Consider the following 21,980-nt stretch of genomic DNA (forward strand, 5'->3'; position numbering starts at 1 on the left):
GTGAGCTGTAGCTCACGAAAGCTCATGCTCAAATAAATTGGTTAGTCTCTAAGGTGCCACAAGTCCTCCTTTTCTTTTTGCGAATACAGACTAACATGGCTGTTACCCTGAAACCAGTGAATTTCAAACGTTTTAAAAAAAAAAAAGCAGCAGCAGTATGTCATCTTGTTTGAGGGTGCAAAGATGAGGCAGTAGATTTGGGAAAAATCCTACTTTCTCCAATGGATTCATCGTGTGTGCATTGCTGCTTTTGCAACATTTGATACTATCTGCCGCAGTAAGTGTGTGTTAGGTCTTCATCCTATGACAGAGCAACACTTAGTGGAGCAATGGAACTTTGTTTAACATTTTATATGTGCTGAAGCCATTCAATGGCTATAATCAGTACAAATCCACTGCATCTTTACTGAGAGGGGGAAAAAGGTTTATACTGTTGTGGTAGCATCACCTGTGCCATACATGCTTTAAAGATGAGATTTCTGATATGGTTTATATTCTGTTTATCTTCCTAGAGCTAGAATAGATTTAATTTAAACTGTATGGAATAAGGTGGTTTTACAGATGTTTTTCAGAAGTTTAAATAAGAGATTCTACAGACCTGGAGCTTAGAAAATGAAATAAATGCATCTCTTCCCCCTGAAGAATTACAGTTAAATTACCAGTCCTTTTAAAATGCACAGAACTGAAAAGGTATTCAAAGCTAAATCGGTGGAGGTGTGTATCTAACAAAGTAAGGTCAAACACAACTCTATGGCATGTCTCTGTTTGTAATGTGATAAGTTGGTAATACTGCATCTTCTCAATTCCAAAAATTCAGGGAATATTCTAGGTAGCAACAGACATAACGTTGTAGATTTTTGTGCAGATTAAAATGGGGAAAGCCTGCTCTATGTGGAAAACCAGGTCCCTTTACCTGCCTGGGGAAAGTGCTAAAGGTATAAGAATATCTTTGCTTCCTGTGTACATTACAGCCAGCCATTTAACTTGCTGGAGGTGGGGGTAGGGAGTGTGTTCCTAGGCTGGTCTCTAACAGACCGAAGGTGGCCTTTATATCATGGCTGGTGGAAAAGCGGGAAAGCACCGTGAGGCGAAATGGATACCCAGAAGGAGTGGAAAGAAGAGTGGAAGTGGGGGAAGGAAACGGGAGGCAGAGTAAAGAACTGAGGAAGCGGTGCTGGGGGAGCTAGGCTTATGGTTGGAATGAAGTTAACTTAGCAATGGCAGTTGCAGACCCCTGTAGTGAGGAGGGAATCAGGGGCCTAGGGGTGGAGGTGGGGTGGGTGGGTGGGTAAGTTCACAGACCTCTGTGGTAGAAAGGAGGAGCAGTGTGTGTGTGTGGTGGCGGGGGAGGGAAGTAATGGAGGAAGGCAAGAAACACCTGCTGAGTGCAATGCACTTGTCCTGCTGAAACCTGTCAGCTGTGAGACCCTTTTAGTAGTATTTCTGTTGTCATGCTTATGCCCTGTCATTCAAAAACAGGCAATGAAAGCATTGGTAGAGTCAGGGGGGCATGGTCTAATTCTAGCACTAATGTGGTGGGTGGGCTCACTGAGAGTAAGGGCAGAATTTCCATTTTAAATAAAGGCCTTCATCACTGCCCTCTTTTGGTGGGGTAATGATATAAAAAGCTAGTATTTACATTAGTGCTAGTGGTTGGATACTAGTACTCCCTTATTCCTCCATGTGCAGCGGAGACTGTTACTGCCCTGCAATTGCTTCTTTCTCAGTTGTTCCCCTGTTACCCGTAGCACCTTCTCTTCTCCATGGCGGGGCATGGGCTGGAGCTGGAGCTGGCAAGCTTGCCAAAGGGCTCTAGAGCTTTCAGTTTCAGCAAGGAAGTAAAACATGTTCCAGTCCCCCACGGACAGATTTGAAACATCTTCTGCAGGGAAGCACTTGCTGGATTGGCCCCGTTTCAGCTCCTCCACTCATGAGTACAGCCAAGCTTCTCAGCGTGCCAGGCTCTGTGAAGCAGCATGCCTGAGCCCTAGCAGTGCTGCAGAGGGAGGAGTTTTGTGCCTTACACCAAAGTTCAACGATTTAGTTCCTGAAATTATTTTACACCCAACTGGTAACCTTTGGCCAAACATACAGGTACTAAAATTAAGATATGGGAGGGTATCCTTCAGGGGATCTTACACCAACTGTGCAGGCTCCTGTCCAGTAGATTGGTGGGAGCCAGGCAGAGAACCCTATTCTGTGTTTTGCAGGCTCTTGCCCTCCTACAGCGGTATGAGGGGTTGTCACCTCCCGGGTGCAGTCTGGAAGCCCTAGGAACTGCTGTGCCCCTCTAACCACTCTGCTCACACTGCTTTGCTGGAGATAAGAGGGCCTGGTGAGGCTGGCAGTTAGCACCACACACCCAATTGAGTTACCTGGGTGCTTTACTCTAAGCCACTCAAAGACAGACAGCCAATTTCCTAGCTCCCCAAACTTGTACCCCCTGCTAGAGTATAAACCCAGAATTATATAATCTTATGCTGCACAGGGATTTGTACAAGGTAAAACTCATTAATAAAGTTTGCCTTCCTCTAAACGTGGGAAAGGTATGCAGCAACCGTTGCTCACAGAGCTGAGATCCTCCCCAGACACTTCACTTAAAGGCACACTAGTTTAGATAAAGCTTAAAATAAGTTTATTAACGACAACGATAGATTTTAAGTGATAGCCAGCAGATTGTTGGGGACACTGGGGCATGGCCACTAGGTAACTTGAGGGGATGGAAGACCATAAGTGTCGATGAAGCCCCTCGCACTAGGCCCAGGTGTCCTTGGCCCCCCCCTCCCGCCTGGAGGCACTCGCAGCAGCTCTGCGTACTAGGCCCAAGTGTCCTTGGCCCCCCCGGCCTGGAGGCACACACAGCAGTTATGCTGAGAATCTGCAACAATATGTTGCAGAGTCAGACTGCCTGAAACTAAGCAAGGCCACACAGGGCAGATATGAAAGAACAATGCTGAATAAAGCAGCTTTATGTATAGTTTAATAAATGATACAGAGAACCAGGGAACTAGCTGGGAACTGGATTGGCTGGCTATATGGATACTTGGGGCAGCTTGCTATTGGATAAGTATGCTGAAAAAAAGGATGTATAAAAGCCTGTGTAATTTCCTGCTCTGTGTACAGGATTTGAAATTCAAATCTCCCTATACCTATTGGAAGCTTCAAATAAACTTTTCTGCTTCTCCACCCCGTTGTGATTATTGGGTGTAGCACCCAATAGGGTAACGAACCACTCAAGCCGTTGTTCGGCCTCTCGGCACTGGGTGCCGGCAACAGCTTTTGGCGTCCCTGGGTGGGCGACAAGGCTGCAATTTAGCCTTGCCCGGACCCTTCCTGGAGGTCGAGGATTGCGGCGAGAACTGACGCCCAGCGCGCACTGGTGAGTTCATCGGGGGCCTCTGAGGAGATGCGATTTGATCGACCCGGAGGGCACAACGGTGCAACGCACTCATATAGTGGAGAAGCAGTTGTGGACGGCGGTGAACAACCGGTCCCTTTAGACATGGGGGAGGAGCAGCTGCAGGCCACGGTGAAGAACCGGTCCCTTGAATAAGGTAGGAACCTTTTAAAATCCGGATTGTATGCTCTGTTGGAACCTGGGGACGCCCATAGTTACCCTGTAGGTATGGGACAGGGACAGAGCTCAGGGTGTACGCCCCTAGAGTGCATTCTAGCAAACTAGAAGGTATTTGGTGCGAATCCAATGACTAAGAGCCAATTAAAACAATTCTGTACAGTTAACTGGCCTCAATATCAACTAGAGGACCAGGAGTGGTGGCCACCAGGAAGTTCAATTAATTGCAACACGATCCTCCAATTAGTTTTGTTTTGTCAATAAAGAAATAAATGGAATAAATATTTGTATGCACAAGCGTTTATGGCTTTAAAAAATAGAACAAAGCTGTAATTCTGCAAAGTTGTAATTTGACTCCGACTGATTTGGTAGTAGCTAATGTTAGTCCCCAGACCCCCACCCCCATTGTAATGGCAGAGCGGGTGTCCCCTTCAGCCCCCACACCTCCACCTTATAAGGGTAGGATGCCTCAGGTTACAGAGATTGCCCCTTTGGTGGTACTCTATCCTTTGCTTACCGAGACTGTTGTGGCTTGCCCAGGGGCAAATGGACGTCAGGCTACCACTATGCAAGTTTAGTGTGCCATTCAATCCAATAGACTTAGTAGCTTTTAAAACACAGGCTGGGGAATTCTCAACGAACCCAAGCAGGTTTATTTCAGTCTTTAAGGGGTGCCTCAGTAGTCACAAGCTGGATTGAGACAACTGTAATATCCTCCTGAAAACCCTGTTGTCTGAGGTGGAGAGGGATCAGGTTACAGCTAAGGCAAGGGAAGCGTCAGCATTCAAGCAAAAAAAAAAAAAAAAAAGAAAGGAAGCTATCTGTCAAGTTCCTCTCCAAATAATTGTAAGCGGCTCAGGGCATTTTAGGGTATGGCAAGCTTTTGCAGGATCCCAGAGTTTGGACTATGGGCTAAACCCCTGTACGACTGTGTAAAAGGAGCGGATCATGACCCCTTCTATTGGACCCCAGAGGCTGACAGGGCATTTAAAATCCTGAAAAGAAAACTGATGGAAGCCCCAGCTCTGGACCTGCCGGATCTCTCTAAGCCGTTTCAGTTGTATGTACATGAACGAAGGGGGGTGGCCCTAGGAGTGCTCACACAGCAGTTAGGAGCATGGAGACATCCTGTGGCTTATTTTTCTAAGCAATTGGATCAGGTTGCAAAGGGTTGGCCGGCATGTTTACGGGCGGTCGTAGCTACTGCCCTAGTGCTTGAGGAAGCGGAGAAGCTAACAGTGGGAGGGGTTATGCAAATCTATACTCCCCATATGGTCCGAGCCTTATTGGATGCAAAGGGAGGGCTTTGGTTCACCCAGGCTCGGATTGCCCGGTACCAGGCTAAGCTGTTAGAGAACTCTAAAGTCACCTTACAGCCTTGCCCCTCCCTTAACCCAGCCACTCTCTTGCCAAAAACAAAGGAACAGAAACATGACTGTTTAGAAATCATACATGCCCAGTACTCCAGCCGTCCGGATATAAAGGATGTACCCCTCCCAAATGCAGATTATGAGTGGTACACTGATGGTAGCAGTACTGTAATAGATGGGCAAAGGAGGGCGGGTTATGCTGTTGTGACGCTCCATGACACTGTGGAAACTGAAGGTTTGCCTGCTGGGACCTCTGCCCAGCTTGCCGAACTAATAGCCCTGACCCGTGCACTTGAACTGTCAAAAGGAAAGCGGGTCAACATTTTTACTAATTCAAAGTATGCTTTTGGTGTGCTGCATGCTCATGCTGGCCCATGGAAGCAAAGGGGAACACTGACAGCCCGAGGCTCCTCAGTCAAGTATGGGCCCCAAATCCTCCGGCTCCTAAAAGCTGTACAACTCCCCTCAGAAGTGGCGGTGGTACACTGTAAAGCCCATCAAAGGGAGGATCAAGATGTGGCCAGAGGTAACGCCCGGGCAGATAGAGAGGCTAAGCATGCTGCCACCCTGCCATCCCCTCAGACTGAGAACGCCCATATGCATGCCCTTATCCCATCAGTAGGGGAGCTTCCAACCCCTCAGTACTCTGGGGAGGAGAGACAGCTAACTGACAAACTCAGTCTCCGGGAAAAGGAGGGATGGCTCCATTCCCCAGAAGGGAAGGTCCTCTTACCAAAGGGCCTAATCCGGCCAGTGCTGCAGAAACTACATCAAACCACTCATGCTGGCAGGGAAGCACTTATCCAACTAATGGGAAAATATTTTATCACTTCCGGACTCCGACCCCTGGCTGCCCAGGTACAAGCGGACTGCTTAGTCTGCCAAAAGAATAACCCCCGACCGGGACATCCTGTGCCACCAGCTGCCCTAGAACCCACTCCGGGCCCTAGACAAGTGTGGCAAATAGATTTTACTGAGTTTCCCCGGACCTAAGGGTTCAAATATCTCCTTGTTATAGTGGATCGGTTCAACGGATGGCCAGAAACCTTCCCATGCCGTAACTGCACTGCCAGAACAGTGGCCTTCAAGTTTGTTAAGGAGATCAGTCCTCGCTTTGGACTCTCCCTGTGGATGGAATTTGACAATGGGACACACTTCACATCAAAAATCATTCAAAGCATCTCACATGCCTTACAGATCCCCTAGAAACTCCATACGCCCTGGAGACCGCAAGCCAGTGGTGTAGTGGAGCGTACCAATCAGACCCTTAAACAGCATCTCTCAAAAGTGTGCCAAAAAGCCTCACTGCGATGGCCTGATGCTTTGCCCCTCTTCCTACTCCGTATCCGCGTTCTCCCAAAGGGTAGATTAGGGCTCAGTCCCTTTGAAATTGTTTGGAAGGGCATGGCCTATGAATGGCACCCCGGTTCTGTCAGGGGAATGGGAGTTGAGTAATGTTTTTTTGTCACAGTATATGTGTTGCCTGTCTGCTGTTCTCTTGTCTCTTCACAGGTATACCAAGGATTCCCAGCCTCTCCCCTTGGACTCTCCCGTCCACGGGTGACTCTGTGCTTGTTCGCACCTGGAAAGACGAGCCTCTCCAGGAAAAGTGGAAAGAACCCTATACCGTCCTGCTGATCTCCCATACAGCGGCAAAAATCGAGGGACACAAGAACTGGATCCATTACTCTCGTCTGAAGGCAGTACCCACCCCCTCGTCAGCAGAACAGTGGACCGTCCAACCTGCTGACTCCTCATCTAGTGACGATCTCGGGCTAAAGCTACTGTTTAAAAGACACAAATAGCAGGCACCTTAATGCTAAAATGGGCCCACCCAGGTACTGGAGACCCTGGGCTGGAAAAACTCTGGTGATAATTAATTGGGTAACATTGTTATTCTCTGTATTGGTATTTCCAAACTGTGCATAGCGGGAGCATAACTCCTTTGTTTTGCTTGCGCACCATGTTGCTAATTTAACAAACCAGACTGATTGCTGGGTATGTGCTCCAACTCCACTGTCCCCCCAAAACGGGAATGCCTGTTGACATGCTGCCCTTGACCCTAGCAGAATTAGCCACCACCCAAGAGCAGGAAAGAACGGACTTGCCATTCTGGAATAAGACCTCTTTACAGCAAGCCACCTATCAGGACCAGGAGTATTCAGTTGCAGTACTCACTGAGGAAGTGTTATGTTTTACCTGAAACTAAACTAATCTAATCACTATGGGCGTCCTGTGGAAAAAAGCTCTTGTGTTATTACACAGTGGGCTAATGGGTATTAAATAAAGACCAAAAGGGGAGGCCAACAGTATGGGTGTAATAGTTCCTCCCCTTTTAGAAAAACTCTTACAAATACTCTTACCACAAAAAAAAGGTTTGGAAATATAACTTGCCGTCCAGTTAATATCTCCAATGTAGCAAGCCAATGGTGGGTTTGTAATGGTCCCTATGGTAAGTGTAATTTGAACAGCACAATTAAAAACGCCCCCACTCATACCTAATCAAAAAAATAAAATGCCCCCTTAGGGGCATATAAATTATTTAAAAAAGCAGCCAAAGCAGCCTTAAATATCCCAGAAATCCCCTTAAGAAACAGTCCTTACTGGGCCCTACACGGTCACTATTTTGTATGTGGCTGAAAGGCTTACAAGGTGCTGTCAGCCAACTGGACAGGTAGCTGTTATATAGCTCATGGAGTTCCTCATCTGTCAATAACTGCCACACTGCCCAAAGGAAAAATTAGAAATGCCCAAAACACCTCTGTTGAGTCACGAGAAAAGACCCTGCGGCGACTGACTACGGCATTGAAGGGCAATATGAAGAATCCCCTCACAACCGAGAAGCTTGTAGGGTGCTCTGTACTGGGAATAGCGCCACTGTTTACTGGGCCAGCCATGGCATGCATAGGCCACTATACTATAAGGCTGCAAATGGTACTTGAGAAGGTGGCCTTAGAGTTAGAGGACTCAGTTAGTAATTTAGGGTCAGCAGTAAAAACATTAAATAAAAAGATACAGCAGCTCAGAAAGTTTTCCCTCCAAAACAGGCTGGCTTTGGACTATCTCTTGGCATCCCAAGGAGGGGTTTGTGCCCTTGTCGGGCCCCAATGTTGTGTATATGTAAATAATAGCAGTTATAAAAATCTATAAAAAGGTGGTACAGGCTAAGGCCCATGCCCGAGCCAGAGCACAGGTTGCCTATACTGCCCCAGAGAACGATTAGTTGCAAACCTTGTTTTCAGGCTGGGGTTTGTCGTCTTGGCTTGGTGGTTTATTTAGCCTGCTATTAAAACTTCTCTTTCCTGTATTGCTTGTATTATGCTGTGCAGTATCATGTGTTAGGGCCCTTTTGCAAAAGTTAATAAGTCATTCTCTTCAGGGCTATCACAAAGTGCTTATGCAAAGTCCTATTGTAAAAAAATAAGTAGCCCAAGTAAAAAAACTCAGAGCCAAGGTTATTGAGTGTTCTCAAAGGGGGGAGTTGTTGGGGACACTGGGGCATGGCCACGAGGTAACTCGAGGGGATGGAAGACCACGAGTGTCGATGAAGCCCCCTCACACTAGGCCCAGGTGTCCTTGCCCCCCCCCGCCTGGAGGCACTCGCAGCAGCTCTGCGTACTAGGCCCAAGTGTCCTTGGCCCCCCCCCGCCTGGAGGCACACACAGCAGTTATGCTGAGAATCTGCAACAATATGTTGCAGAGTCAGACTGCCTGAAACTAAGCAAGGCCACACAGGGCAGATATGAAAGAACAATGCTGAATAAAGCAGCTTTATGTATAGTTTAATAAATGATACAGAGAACCAGGGAACTAGCTGGGAACTGGATTGGCTAGCTATATGGATACTTGGGGCAGCTTGCTATTGGATAAGTATGCTGAAAAAAAGGATGTATAAAAGCCTGTGTAATTTCCTGCTCTGTGTACAGGATTTGAAATTCAAATCTCCCTGTACCTATTGGAAGCTTCAAATAAACTTTTCTGCTTCTCCACCCCGTTGTGATTATTGGGTGTAGCACACCGGGTAATGAGCCACTCAAGCCGTTGTTCAGCCTCTCGGCACTGAGTGCCGGCAACAAGATCAAAGCAGATTACCTTGCAACTAAGCAAAAACGCAAACTAAATCTAACATACTAGATGGCTAGGATCTGAATTAGCAATTTCTCACCCTGACTGATGATACAAGCAGTCCACCAAGTTTCTGTACACAGGTTAGAAATCCCTTTACCTGAGAACCAGCACTTCCCCAGTTCAGTTGTTGTTCCTCAGGTGTTTCCAGGAGTTCTCTTGCAGGGGGAGTGAGTCCTAGAGATGATGTCACAATCCACCTTATATAGCTTTTCCATAGGGCGGGAACTCTTTGTTCCAAACTCCATGCCTAGTTCAGCTTGTAGAAAAGTAGAGGTATCAAAATGGAGTTCAGTGTCATGTGGTCTGGTCACATGCACTTGCTGAATCACAGCAACCATTACTCTCTGGCTGTCTGGAGCCTTCTCAGGAAGGCTCACCAGGTGGGGGACAAGCTTCTCCTAATGCCTATTGTTTCCCCTAATGGCCCATTACCTTGAGTAGACCCTTCACAACCAGCTGTTTAGACTGGAAGCATCTTGTCTAGTGGCTGTTACCCACATGTAACTACATTTGAAATACAGATATAGTCAATATTCATAACTTCAGATACAAAAATGATACATGCACACAAATAGGGTAATCAATCATAATTTTTTCAGTGACACCTCACAAGATGCATCTTGTACCAGATGCATCATAATTCTCATATCATCATATAATATGGGGTGCAGTGTCACAGACCTTTACTCCTGTTATCTGTATTAGCTGGTTTCCAGTGTGCTTAATTTTGGTGTCTTTTTCCCAAGGAACTCAAACTGTTTAAAACCGTAAGACTTTGTGAGTAGGGTATATCCCTACTGAACAGACGTGATTTGAGAAGAACAGACTCTAGTTCACAGCCTAATTTAAACTGACAAGTTATTTTACATACTAAGTTTCCACATTGGGGAAACTAGGAGAGAATTGCTTGTTTGGCATAACTTTGATTCTTCACCTCAGTGTCCCATCCTCCCCGTCCATGGATTTTGAGATTTGTGCCAACTTCTTTCATGGGAAAATAAATGCAGAGCGTAACATAAGGAACAGTTGCTTAAAATTATGAGAGCCTCACCTTTCTCTTTCAACATGGTGAAAGGTGCAATATGCCTCACCTTTTTCTTTCAATATTTGAGGCTAACTAATTGTATTTGGAAGCAAGGTGTTCCTCCTTTATACAATATTCTGCTTATCCATTTTAAAAGGTCAAGGTTCTTTGAAACAATGAACTGCTGCCAGGGAAGACAGTGAGGATTTATAAACCAAGGGCCAGGTCCTCCTTCCTAGTTCCAGGCCTGGAGGCCATCTGAGCAGATCCTGTTCGTTTCAAATTTTGGTCATGTAGCAAAAGAAAAACTACTGTAAAATCATGGAAAAAATAGATGAAGGGAAGAAGTTATGAAGAAAAGCATCAGATATGACTTGGTAGGTAAGTGGCTGACAGAAAATTGGTTAAATTTATTGATTTATTACAATCTCAGTAGACCCAGATACAGTTTCCAGCCTAAACATTAGTTTACAAAACAAGAATGACACTAGCTACCTGCAGTCTGATTAATTTTGGGATTGGACTGTATGTATCTGCTGACTGTCTAATATGTCAAGAGCAATTTAGTTGAGGACAGTGTGAAATAAAGTTTCTACACTTCACCTGTACACTAATCATCAAATTATATACGAAACATTGCTACAATCCAGGTGGAATGAGATCCATGTAATACTCTTGATTATTCCAAGGTAAATAAATGCCTACCTAAAAGCAAATTTTTTACAATTGGAGATTATAGGGAGCCTGATAGTTCAATACTCTAATAAAGGGACACAGAACCCTTCAATTGTTTAACTCAAGACTTCTCAGTGACCTATATGAAATGAGTGGGAAGTCTAAATTCAATTTCTAGTACACAGTATCCATATTACAAAATCACCACCTCATTTTGGACAGATATGCTCTTTTAGGCAGAATCAGAAAAGCTTACTCATACACCTTGTTTACACTAGAGTAAAAGGTGTGTTAGAATGTGTTAGCTCAAATGTTTTAACATGGAAGACGTAGCACACCGCTCTTAACACATGCTACATTGGTCAAGTTGAAGCACGGGGGTGCATCAGCTTTAATCAATCAGTTTAATGTGTGTTTAAGTCTGTACTCCATTGTCTACACTAGACTTTCCCATAGTGTTGGAATGTGTTGGCTAATGCATTCTAATTTCACGCCTTTAATCCTAATCCAGATAATGCTTTACAAATGATCCTTTTAGATTAGGTTTGAACAATATTGCCAAGGTAACAGAGAAAGAAAAGGAGTACTTGTGGCACCTTAGAGACTAACCAATTTATTTGAGCGTGAGCTACAGCTCACTTCATCGGATGCATATTGTGGAAACTGCAGAAGACATTATATACACAGAGACCATGAAACAATACCTCCTCCCACCCCATTCTCCTGCTGGTAATAGCTTATCTAAAGTGATCACTCTCCTTACAATGTGTATGAATGTTATAATTCTTGACATCTGATTTGTGTCCATTTATTCTTTTGCGTAGAGACTGTCCAGTTTGACCAATGTACATGGCAGGGGGGCATTGCTGGCACATGATAGCATATATCACAGAGAAGTTTGTCTTGCCCCTGCCATGCCCATTTTTGTTGAAAAGACTTAAGTCTGAAGTGGCAGCAACCATGAGCAATATATTCACCATACAAGATGACTAGAAATACTAACGTTAGAACTGTCAAACACACTGGAGTAACACGTAGCTAAACAGGCACACTTCTAAATGTGACAGCTTTCAAAGTAATATGTAAACAAAATGGACACTATATACTTCAGACATTTGCATTTATTATAAATAGATGTACAGACTTTATGCCAGTTCTTCTGAATACTTCTCACGTGTAACTACAAACTACTTACAAAGCAAGGTTATAATTGAGAAAAAACCCTAAATTATATGGTATATTAGTACAACAGAATATTCTACTGTATTTAATTCACTACTTTTTGAAATAAAGGCACTTACAGAGTTTATAAAAACACTTAACTTTTGAAACATGTAAAGTTTGAATTCCATTCCCCCTCTCCCTTAACACTATCAGTTTTACATTTGCAATATATAAGCTACTTTTGACTAACGTGTTATCAATGCATAAAATAAGACTTTCTGCTCTTAATTACACCCACTATTAACATAACTACATGAGTTAAATAGAAACAGAATTCACTGGGTTACATGGAAACAGATTTTGGTCCAATGTCCATCTTTTAGCTATGATTAATATTCACTATTCACTAAGAATGAGAAATTGAGTTAAGTACTTCCACTATGAAACAGGAAAAATGTATAAATCTGCACCCATTTCCTCCTCCTTCATCCTGTCCAGCTCCAGGAGTAATTAATTCATTAAGCAATTCTTCATTACTAACATACAGCTCCCATTAACATATACATAGTGAGGAAAGGATACCACACATGCAGTTCTTATCCTACCCCTAATCCCATGATATTCTCCTATCCTCAGATAGCATGTCTCTCTCACCATCCTGAAATTATCCTGACTGTCCATTGTACAGTATCTGGTTTACAATATCTCTACTATGGATCCTCTGTACATGGACTATTTTCTCGGGGCTAGGAGATTGTAAGTCACATAGGCAGGATATATGCCTACACACAAAGTTCACCTTGTGCCATGCTCTTCCCTTAAATGGGAAAGCCCAAGAGGAATAGTTATGTCCAAAATTGTATCACACCTCACTGGAGTTACCACTTTAAGCAGAAGAAAGGACAAAAATGCAGAGGCCCCAGCTTTGTAATCGAAGAACCAAACTACTATGGAAAATCCCAGCCCCAACTCTGAGGGCCTCAGGTCATCTGTGCTGAATAGCTGCCCCTTTCTGTTCAGCCTCTACCCTGGCAGCTGTCTAATCTGGTTTCTGTGATGATCTTGGTCCCCTCTACTGCACCTCTGCACTCCTAATCGTCCAGCCACCCACACTGGTAGAAGCTACAGAAAAGGAATTATTTTCTGAAGTGTTTTCTGGCATAAGACATACAGGATTTCTAGGGGAACATACCACAGCAGAAACTTCTCAGCTGGTCTCCCCCCTCCTCTCCAGCTGTTCCCACACAGCTCCAAAAGTGCAGTATTTACAGTGAGGTGCTACCCCATCTTCTGGTTGCGAAGCAGGGAAGAAAATGCACCATGCACTGTATAACTCAACTCCCTCGTTGTGCCTGTTTCATGGCCCCATTTAATGTTATTAGCACAAGTGCTCCCCTTGGTGCTATGTAACAAGGCAGACACAGAGTCTCCTATTGGAATGCTGGACACTTGCTGAAAGTTTGTGAAATTCCCTGGAGACCATCTCAAACGAAGGTTGAAAAATCCAGGTATAGACTGCCTTTTAATTTCTATTCCTACCGTCTGATACTAAGTTGAAGTATAGTCAAAGCTGTTTTTGAAAGTTAGTTTCAGTCATAGCCATTCTGCAGTTAGAGGCAAGATAAACAACACTATCAGTGACAAGATCATGTCTGTACAAACAAACTTGATATATATTTATATTTAACCTATGACAAGTACAGGACCCCAAAACAAGCAGCTTGTAAACATCTCTAAACAAATGAAACCAGAATGAGAGTAATGTCATAATATTCCATTAGTTCAGCTCCACTGAAGTAACAGTTAATTGATTAGCTTCACCACTGGACAATAAAAGCCTATTTCAATTTTAGAGAAGAGTTGAGGGCTTTTTAAAAAAATCAGATTGTGCAGTGTGTCTAAAATTGTGACTGGTTTGGTACATAAATTCTAAAATTGAAAGTAATGCTGTGACTGGTCACAATCACGATGGGTTATAAAAGTCAACATTTTAACAAGACACTTATGATAGACAATTTTTCTCCCTGTACATGTGCAATTTTCCCTGAAGTAAGCTCCTTTGCATCTCTAGGGCCAAATCCTGCCATCTTTACTTAGTCTAAACTCCCATTACACTCCGTGGAAATTGGGAGGATAGCAGGATTTGATCTTTGATGTACAGCATGTTGAGATTTTTTTTTCCCAGTATTTTTTAAGTCCAGATTTAATTTTATTGGAAGAGGTGTCTTCCTTATAAAGTTCCTATCTTAGTGTAAAAAACCACACTCAAGATGTCCCGGGCTTGATCTTGCTGGCAGGCACATGAGGTACATCTCCCTTTCTCTTAAGTGAGCAGGATTTAGCACTGGGCCAGACTGTTCTTCTGCAAGTTTGAGAAGCAGTGTTTTCATCACAGGGACAATGCTTGGTTCCATCAAGGTGAAATTTTTTTCCATCGTCATCAAAACGTAGTCAAAACTTGCAGTAATGAAGCAAAAATTCTCATGCAGCGTTCTTAGGTTTTCAGCTTTTTGACATGTTTATTTAATTGACCAATGGAGGGTTGGTTTGTTTGTTTTTTGCCAGGGATATCAGAGAATTAAACAAAGGAAGTGAAAAGACACCTAATGACTTGACATGTTTTGAGTTTTAAAATTGGAAAGGAATAGATCAAGCGCATGCCTGATGGGCACAAAATAAATGCAACCAGTGTGGAAAAAAAGCTATAAGAACATGTTCCACTATCCCTTTCTGAAGGCAATTCTATTCCAGCAAAGGAAATTTCCCTTTTAAAATCACTAAGTTAAGTGTAGCTTAATTCATCATGTTAACTTGAAAACAGGAAGATCAAATTTTACTAAAGTTTTCTGACAGTTAGGTTCTTATATTTTAATAATATGCAGATGAATGCTACAGCTTTGGGTGCTTACGACAACTGTTTAACTTATTTCTGATCATTCTTTGTGAACCCACCCTTCAAATTATTGCACAATACACATTACCATGCTTCTTATATCTGAACTATTCCCTTTTCACCCTTTTGTCACTGGAATTTGAGCAAGTTTCTCCTGTTGTATTTGCTTGAGGTATGGAGTGAACTTCAAGTGATAATTCTTTTTCTTGCTGAGCTCAGTGTATTTTAAAAAGCTACTGATTTAGATTTCTCTCTTTACAGAGGGATGAGAGACTGCTGCGTTTTACAAAAATGTGCTACAGCTGTATGGTTTAAACAGCACACGTTATACTTTACAAAAAAGTTTTGCACAGAGGCATAATAGAAAATCCATTCAATAGGTGGGCTTCTGAGGGTCCATGTAAGCAGGATTGTATGGGGGTTGATTGACTGGATAGGGCGCTCCAGCACCAACTGCAAAAAACCAAAACACAACACAGGTATCTCATATTAGTGTTCTCATTCTATACTTACTTTTCAATGATAGCTCCAATTCAGGGGTGAGCAAACTTTTTGGGCCGAGGGTCACATCTGGGTGGGGAAATTGTATGCAGGGCCGGGGCAGGGGGTTGGAGTGCAGGAGGGGGTGCGGTGTGCAGGAATGGGATCAGGGCAAGGGATTGGGGCAGAGGAGGGGTGAAGACTGCAGGAGGGAGCTCAGGGCAGGGGGTTGGGGTTCAGGGTGTGGCAGGGAGCTCAGGGCAGGGAGTTGGGGTGCAGGAGGGGTGCGAGGTGCAGGCAGGGGGCTTAGGGCAGGGAGTTGGGGGGCGGGGTGCAGGAGGGGTTTGGGCTCTGTCCCTGCGCTGCTTACCTAAAGCATCTCCGTGGTGGCAGTGGCGCGCACTGGGGCCAGGGCAGGCTCCCTACATGCCTGCCCTGGCCCCACGCCGTGCCGCTCCAGGAAGCGGCCAGAACCACGTCCCTGCCCAGCCCCTGGGAGGGAGAGGGGACACAGGGCTCCAGAACACTGCCCTTGCCATGCCTCCAGGTACCTCCCCCGAAGCTCCCATCGGCCACGGTTCCCTGTTCCCGGCCAATGGGAGCCGCAGGGGGCGGTGCCTGGAGGCAAGGGCAACACATGGAGCCCTCTGCCCGCCCCCAGGGACGTGGTGCTGGCCACTTCTGAGAGCGGCACGGGGCCTGCAGCACCATGGGGGGCAATCCCGTAGGCCAGATCCAAAGCCCTGAAGGGCTGGATCCGGCCCATAGTTTGCCTACCCCTGCTCTAGTTCCTATTGAATAAGTCAAAGATTCAGCTTAAGTTGCATTTTAGTTGTGTTGGAGAATAATTTACTAGCGATAACTTGAGAAATATTCACACTTAAACAACTGAGCCTGGAAGCTCTTTGCAGCGGGCTATGTGCATTTTCCTTTGTAGGATCAAGCACATTTTTGGGACTTAAATAATAAATCCTCCTCCGCTGTAGGCTGCAACTCATTAGGGAGTAGCTTGTCAAATACCAGTAAGAAGATCCAACACTCCATTGGTTAGAGGGCAACAGTGCACATACTGAGACAGGCAAAAGTTAATGTCATGTAGGTAAGTGAAAATAAGCCACTGGATGAGAAGATAAAGGACTGAAAGATATTCCTCAGATGGTGGAGGAACAGAATATCCTCCTGGGGAGATGCTCACATTGTTAATAGCATCAACTAGAAGTTACTTAAAATTCTTTTTTTTTTTTTAAATAAAAAACCCTATCAACTTTCTACCCAAGACAAAAATATCAGCATTTTACGTTATTTATTTCCCCCCCCCCAAATATTGATTTTTCTCATTGCATAACATTTTCAGCAAGTGTATTCAACTTCCTTCACCAGACATCTCAAAAACCAGCTCTTTTCTTGGACAAAAACAAAAAAAACGAGCGTCAAATCAGACCTTTCATTTGCCTCTACAGTCTAATCCAATCTCCTTTGAGTTTATGACTGTTTTAGCTGAGCACTTTTCAAATTAATTTAAGCTCACATGTTCCCCCCCCCCCCCACATCCCCCAGTCAGCAGGAACTTTTTTGGCTGGTGTTATATAAAGTTATGTCAACATGGACATTCTGTTTTATCTGAAGGTGCTGAGGTTCATGGCAATTCTGATGTCTTCCAGGAACAGCTTCCACAGTAATGGGGTAGTTGCTGAGTAAGCTGTCTCCAGCACTCAGACTCATCCTTGATATAAACAGTTTAATTGTTCCAGGGAAACATAGCTGTTGTGAGATATGATGATCACAGAGCATGACATGATCTTTCAGGTAATCTCCCCTTGCTATGATTATCATAATTCCTTTGTTACAGCTTCCTCAAGTCCCAACTTGTGCTCAGTGTTGCTGCCTAGTTCCTCTTATGTACAAAGCAGCACAACCATAGTATCTCAGTCTTTCATCTCCACTGGAGGGACTTGTATTTTACAATCCAGTTCAAGGCTGCCTTCCTTGTTTTCAAGACCCTCTCTAGATTCTAATTCTAGTTCTCAAAACTTCTCTTCTCCTCCTTGCTCCCTCTGCTTAAGCACTGGCCTCCTCTCTTGATTTCATCGTGAAGGGTACAGAGGAATCCGCTTTTTGCTGATTCTATCATCTGAAACATCTTTTCTGTAGAGCGCTGCCCAATCAATTCTAAATTCCAGCACAAGTTCTCTCTTTTCCTTTGTCTACACTTCCGGATGTTTTTGTTTCTGCTGTTTTTCTTTAAATTATTTTATTTACTGAGCATCCAGAATTAAAAATATTGTACTTTGAAAGAGCTACTGAGTGGGCTTGTTTTCCATGCTACTCAGGATAGGAAAATATATCCATACGTACATAAAGTGTCTTTTCATCTAGTTGGAAGGTCCACAGATATTTTATAGTGAATTTTCAGCCTAATTGCACTTTGAAAGATGAGCATCTGTCCTCTAAACTACAAGCAAGCTGAAGCCGCCTTTGTAAGCCATCTGTGAACCTTCTTCCATAGAAAAATTGTAATTTTCCATTTGTAAGTGATCCTAACAGTGATGACTGGCAAGAGACGCATATAGTACATGGAGCTATAGCCCTGGTCTACACTACAGAGTTAGGGTGACACAAGGCAGGTTATATTAACCTATATAAAAGTGTCTACAGTAAAATTTTGCTCCCACTGACATAACTTGCCCACTACACTGACTTAACTCCACCTCCAGGAGAAATGCTGAGTCAATGTCGATGTAGTTAGGTTGATGCAGTGTCAATGTAGACACAGCGTTGCTTACGTCGACGGTTGCTGGCTTTCAGAAGCCATCCCTCAATGCCCCACACCGACAGGTCAGTCTGTGCAAGCGCTCCTGGTGAGGAAGCGCACCGCTGACACAAGGAGCAAAGTATAGACACACAGAAGCGATATACTTACTGCAGCAGCTATATGCCGCCACAAATTAGGTGGACTTAATTTTGTTGTGTAGACATGCCCTTAGAATGGAATCAAATGGTACATTTTTAATCTATTTTACCTAAAAATCCCATTTTGGATAAATACAAAGAACGGATCACCTTTGTGAAGCGAAGTATTAGTGTTAGTCTATGAAAGCCAAGCATGTTAATTAAGAAAGGGTGCCCCGACAAACAGACTGGTGGTGCTCATGTGTAGAATTAACATTGATTTGTTACAAATGCATTTGTCTTCCTAGTGAGCCTAGTGAAGAAAGAAGAAACATGAAGTTTCTCTTCTTCAGTTGTGTTTTGCTCTTCTTGCTATGGCCTTACCTGCCACTGTCTCACAGTAGGCTGGTGGTCCTGAAGGTTGCGTTGGATAAGGTGGAGGATACTGTGTTGGGTAGGGTGCTGCTGGCATTCCATGTTGTGGCTGGACCGGTACAGGATGATATCCTTGATAGGGTGCCCCTGGGTAACCAGGTGGTATCCCAGGTTGCTGGGGATATGGTGCATGGACCACTGTGGTGGAAGTTGTGGTGGTCACTACAGCTATAAACATACAAAAGTAAGAAGCATTTACTACTGATGTGTCAAGCAGACATCCAGAAGAAGTAATGAAGATATGGAATATTTTGAACATTCTTTCCTATTCCCAAAAGGGAAATCACTGTTTGATTTGTCTTTGTAAACACCAGGGAGAAACCCCAGTTCAGATTTCTCCAACATATTCAGAGACTGGTACCTCCGGCCCTCATGTTTAAGTTAGTGGGATGTCTAGAGTAGAAAATTAGGAGTTAAGACTTACAAAGTGGTACAGGATGCTTTGAGTCATAGTCAACACAGCTTGTCCATTAACAAAAATTTCCTATTTTAATTGACATAATATGGCTAGCTCAGGAAATGATTTAGATAATCTGTTCCTCAGTGATAATCCAAAAGACAGATCATCAAGATTCCTCTCCATCTCATGCTACGTTAAAACAAGGAAGTAGTTCTCATTCTCAAAAGGTTTATTTAATCTCCTGGCACTGATGACCTTTCAGTAATTGCAACCACAGTTACTTTTGCTCTGTTTGGACCTTGATATATTTCCCATGGCCCCTCTCTTGCAGAGACTGCCATAGGGAAGAATGTTTAAAGGAATCAATTATTCCAACATTTGCTCACTAAAGAAAAAACATTTGAAAACAGGGAAAGACAATTATGTCAAAAAATATTCAGCGATTCCTATAACTACATCAGAGTTTGAAGTGTCTCAAAATGCTTACTTTTGGTATTCTGTGTGATGGTGTGTGGAAGGGGCGGGGAGAGGAGGAGTTGTGCTAGTTTGACAATGATGCTATTTACTAAAAACAAAAAACTTCATTGAAGAGAGATAAAAGTTAACAAAAATATAAACAAATACTCACGCTGTTGCCTCCGACACATTTTATACAAGCAGCAGCATGAACAGGTGAAGCACAGAATGACAGTGACTACGAACACCACGAAGATGGTGACCCCTATAGCCACAAAGGTCCCAAAACTGAAAAAGAAGAGGCACTAGAAAGTCACACTGGTTTTTGTAAAAAGAACAGGAGTACTTGTGGCACCTTAGAGACTAACAAAGACTGACAGTAACGTTCTTCAGCTATGCAAAAACACTTAGGAGTCTGTGTGCCATTCCAGCTCTATTTTTGTTACCATTTATTGTTCACTATCACATATTTGAACAGTAAAACAGCTGTTTAAGGGTCCAGTCCTGAGTGAACTCAAATCTACTGAAAGACAATGCAAGCAGGAAGCCACTCAGCACCTCCTAGGGAGCATTAAATGTTTTGCATGATTGAACCCTAACATGGATAGTTTAATATTTTCTATTGTGATGTGGTTGTGTGTATTTGTACTTTCAAGACCAGAGATATAAAGCTTCAAACTCATTTTAGTCACATTTTGGATTTTTGGACGGTGGTTCTCAAACTTTCAGAAGCCCAACACAACTTTTTTCCATTAATAAAATTGTGGATCACCCATTAAACATGGAATGCTTGAATCAGTCAGAATGCAGGTGTTCCGTTTGTTTTTTCCAAGCCGTATCCCACTCCAAAGTCTTCACAGACCTCTTGGTGATTGCAGACAATGGTCTTAGACTCTGTGTTTTGCAGGTCTTTTCAGATCTGGATCTTGTGCAGTTTGGATGCAACCAGAATTGATTACACTATCCAATGACTATCTAGTAGTTTGCATTAGAGAGACAAGAATACTCATCACAGATAGCACCCTTGTTGGCAGTCTCAACATAGGCAAGCCAAGGATTGCTTTGGCATTTTCTTTTTTTTTCTTTTCTTTCTTTCAGTAGTACCAAACTAAGGAGACAGTACAGGGTGTTAGGGTCTCAGAATTTTTTTTTTTTTTTTTAATTATTACCCCGATTAACCTTTTCAGTCTAAAGAGTTAGATACTCAGTGGAAGTCTCCCATTTTCTGCAGACCTTTTTACTGCTGTGCCTGGTCCTCAAGCTTTTCTGAAAAATCATTGTTTAGAAGCCCAACTATAGCCGACTTCCTATGTAGTCTTCTTTACTGATACATAAATCACAATGCCTAGGTTCAAGCAAAGGCCTTTTATGCTTTAATTATAAAGTAGCTCAAATGTATGCATTTAGACAATCTGCTATTGTTTTCTGTGATTTGAAATCTAATGAAGCGCTTCATCCATTCAGGCTATTTTGTGTGGACTTAGATTGAAAATCTTGTGGACAGTTAAATTTGGCATTTATATTTCTTCTTTATGCTAGTTCAAAATGAATTAAGTTCTGGCACATCATCATCCAACAATGGTAAAAAACAATCACAGGAAATCACTTTCTTTTAACAATGAACTTTAATAAGAAACACAAGATGATGTTTAGAATTATCCTGCCCTCTGCTTCATTGCTGAGCTTCTGCCTAAAGTATTTCCTAGCCTTCTTCCTGTCTTGTTTCCTATCACAGTTTAAATAAAACATATGTATGCCTACAACCATTTTCACATTGGCAACTGAATAGCTATCGATGGTGATTAGTTTTCACTACTGACAACCCAGGCAAATTGAATAACTGACCTCAATTTGAGAGGCTCTGAGCTCCTATTACCAATTCCTGAGGCCTCATGTCTCGGTTTTCCAGTAGCCTAATAGGCTGGCAGCCAATAAACACTGGTGAAATTAGAAGTAAAGGCTCTGTACTGTTATTTATTAAGCGAATGGCTAGTGCAAATTAAGACTGGCCACAAAGACCCATTACAAGATACTTTAAGCACATACTCAAAAGGAACAAGAGGGAAAGGAGTCAAGTGCACAAAGATTCATACATGAGAACAATTTTGTTTGTAAACATACAGAAATAGTCACACAAATCCCAGCACAAGAAGATTTAAGTACTTCACATATGGTCTTGCTACATGTTTTATGTGTTTTTAAGAAACTAACTTATTTTAAAATAAAGACATTTCTGGCTCTTATTTCACAGATTGACTTCACTGACAAAATTATGCCCTGGTGTCTAGTTGTCCTCTTTGCTTATGTGACTTACAATGGCCTTTCTTACCAGCCTTGTGATATAGATATAACTCACAGTTCAGCTGCATTGCCCACCAAACCTTCATATTATAGTACTTAAACTAAGGCCTTGTCTTCACTGCTAAAAAAGGTGTGTGTTTTTTACCTCAGGGTAACTAACACGAATGAGCTATCCAGAGGTAAAAAACACA

At 43.2% G+C, this 21,980-nt stretch overlaps 1 protein-coding gene and 1 long non-coding RNA gene across 2 annotated transcripts in view; one reads left to right on the plus strand and one right to left on the minus strand.

Annotated features, from left to right (window-relative positions):
* The first annotated feature begins 1,357 nt into the window (after window positions 1–1,357).
* LOC142072740 (uncharacterized) lies at window positions 1,358–8,933 on the plus strand. The gene is made up of 2 exons (XR_012669289.1): window positions 1,358–3,554; window positions 6,457–8,933. It is a non-coding gene; the product is annotated as an uncharacterized LOC142072740 (long non-coding RNA).
* Window positions 8,934–11,874: 2,941 nt separating this feature from the next.
* SHISA5 (shisa family member 5) overlaps window positions 11,875–21,980 on the minus strand; it is a 45,280-nt gene continuing 35,174 nt past the window's right edge. The window contains exons 4-6 of the mRNA XM_048858372.2: window positions 19,661–19,776; window positions 18,582–18,800; window positions 11,875–15,281 (exon numbers count right to left, since the gene is read on the minus strand). Coding sequence (XP_048714329.1) covers window positions 15,202–15,281; window positions 18,582–18,800; window positions 19,661–19,776 — 415 coding nt within the window. The 3' untranslated portion in view covers window positions 11,875–15,201. The remainder of the gene's footprint in view (window positions 15,282–18,581; window positions 18,801–19,660; window positions 19,777–21,980) is intronic.

Source organism: Caretta caretta, chromosome 7 (assembly GCF_965140235.1).
Source record: "Caretta caretta isolate rCarCar2 chromosome 7, rCarCar1.hap1, whole genome shotgun sequence".
Lineage (NCBI taxonomy): Eukaryota > Metazoa > Chordata > Testudines > Cheloniidae > Caretta > Caretta caretta.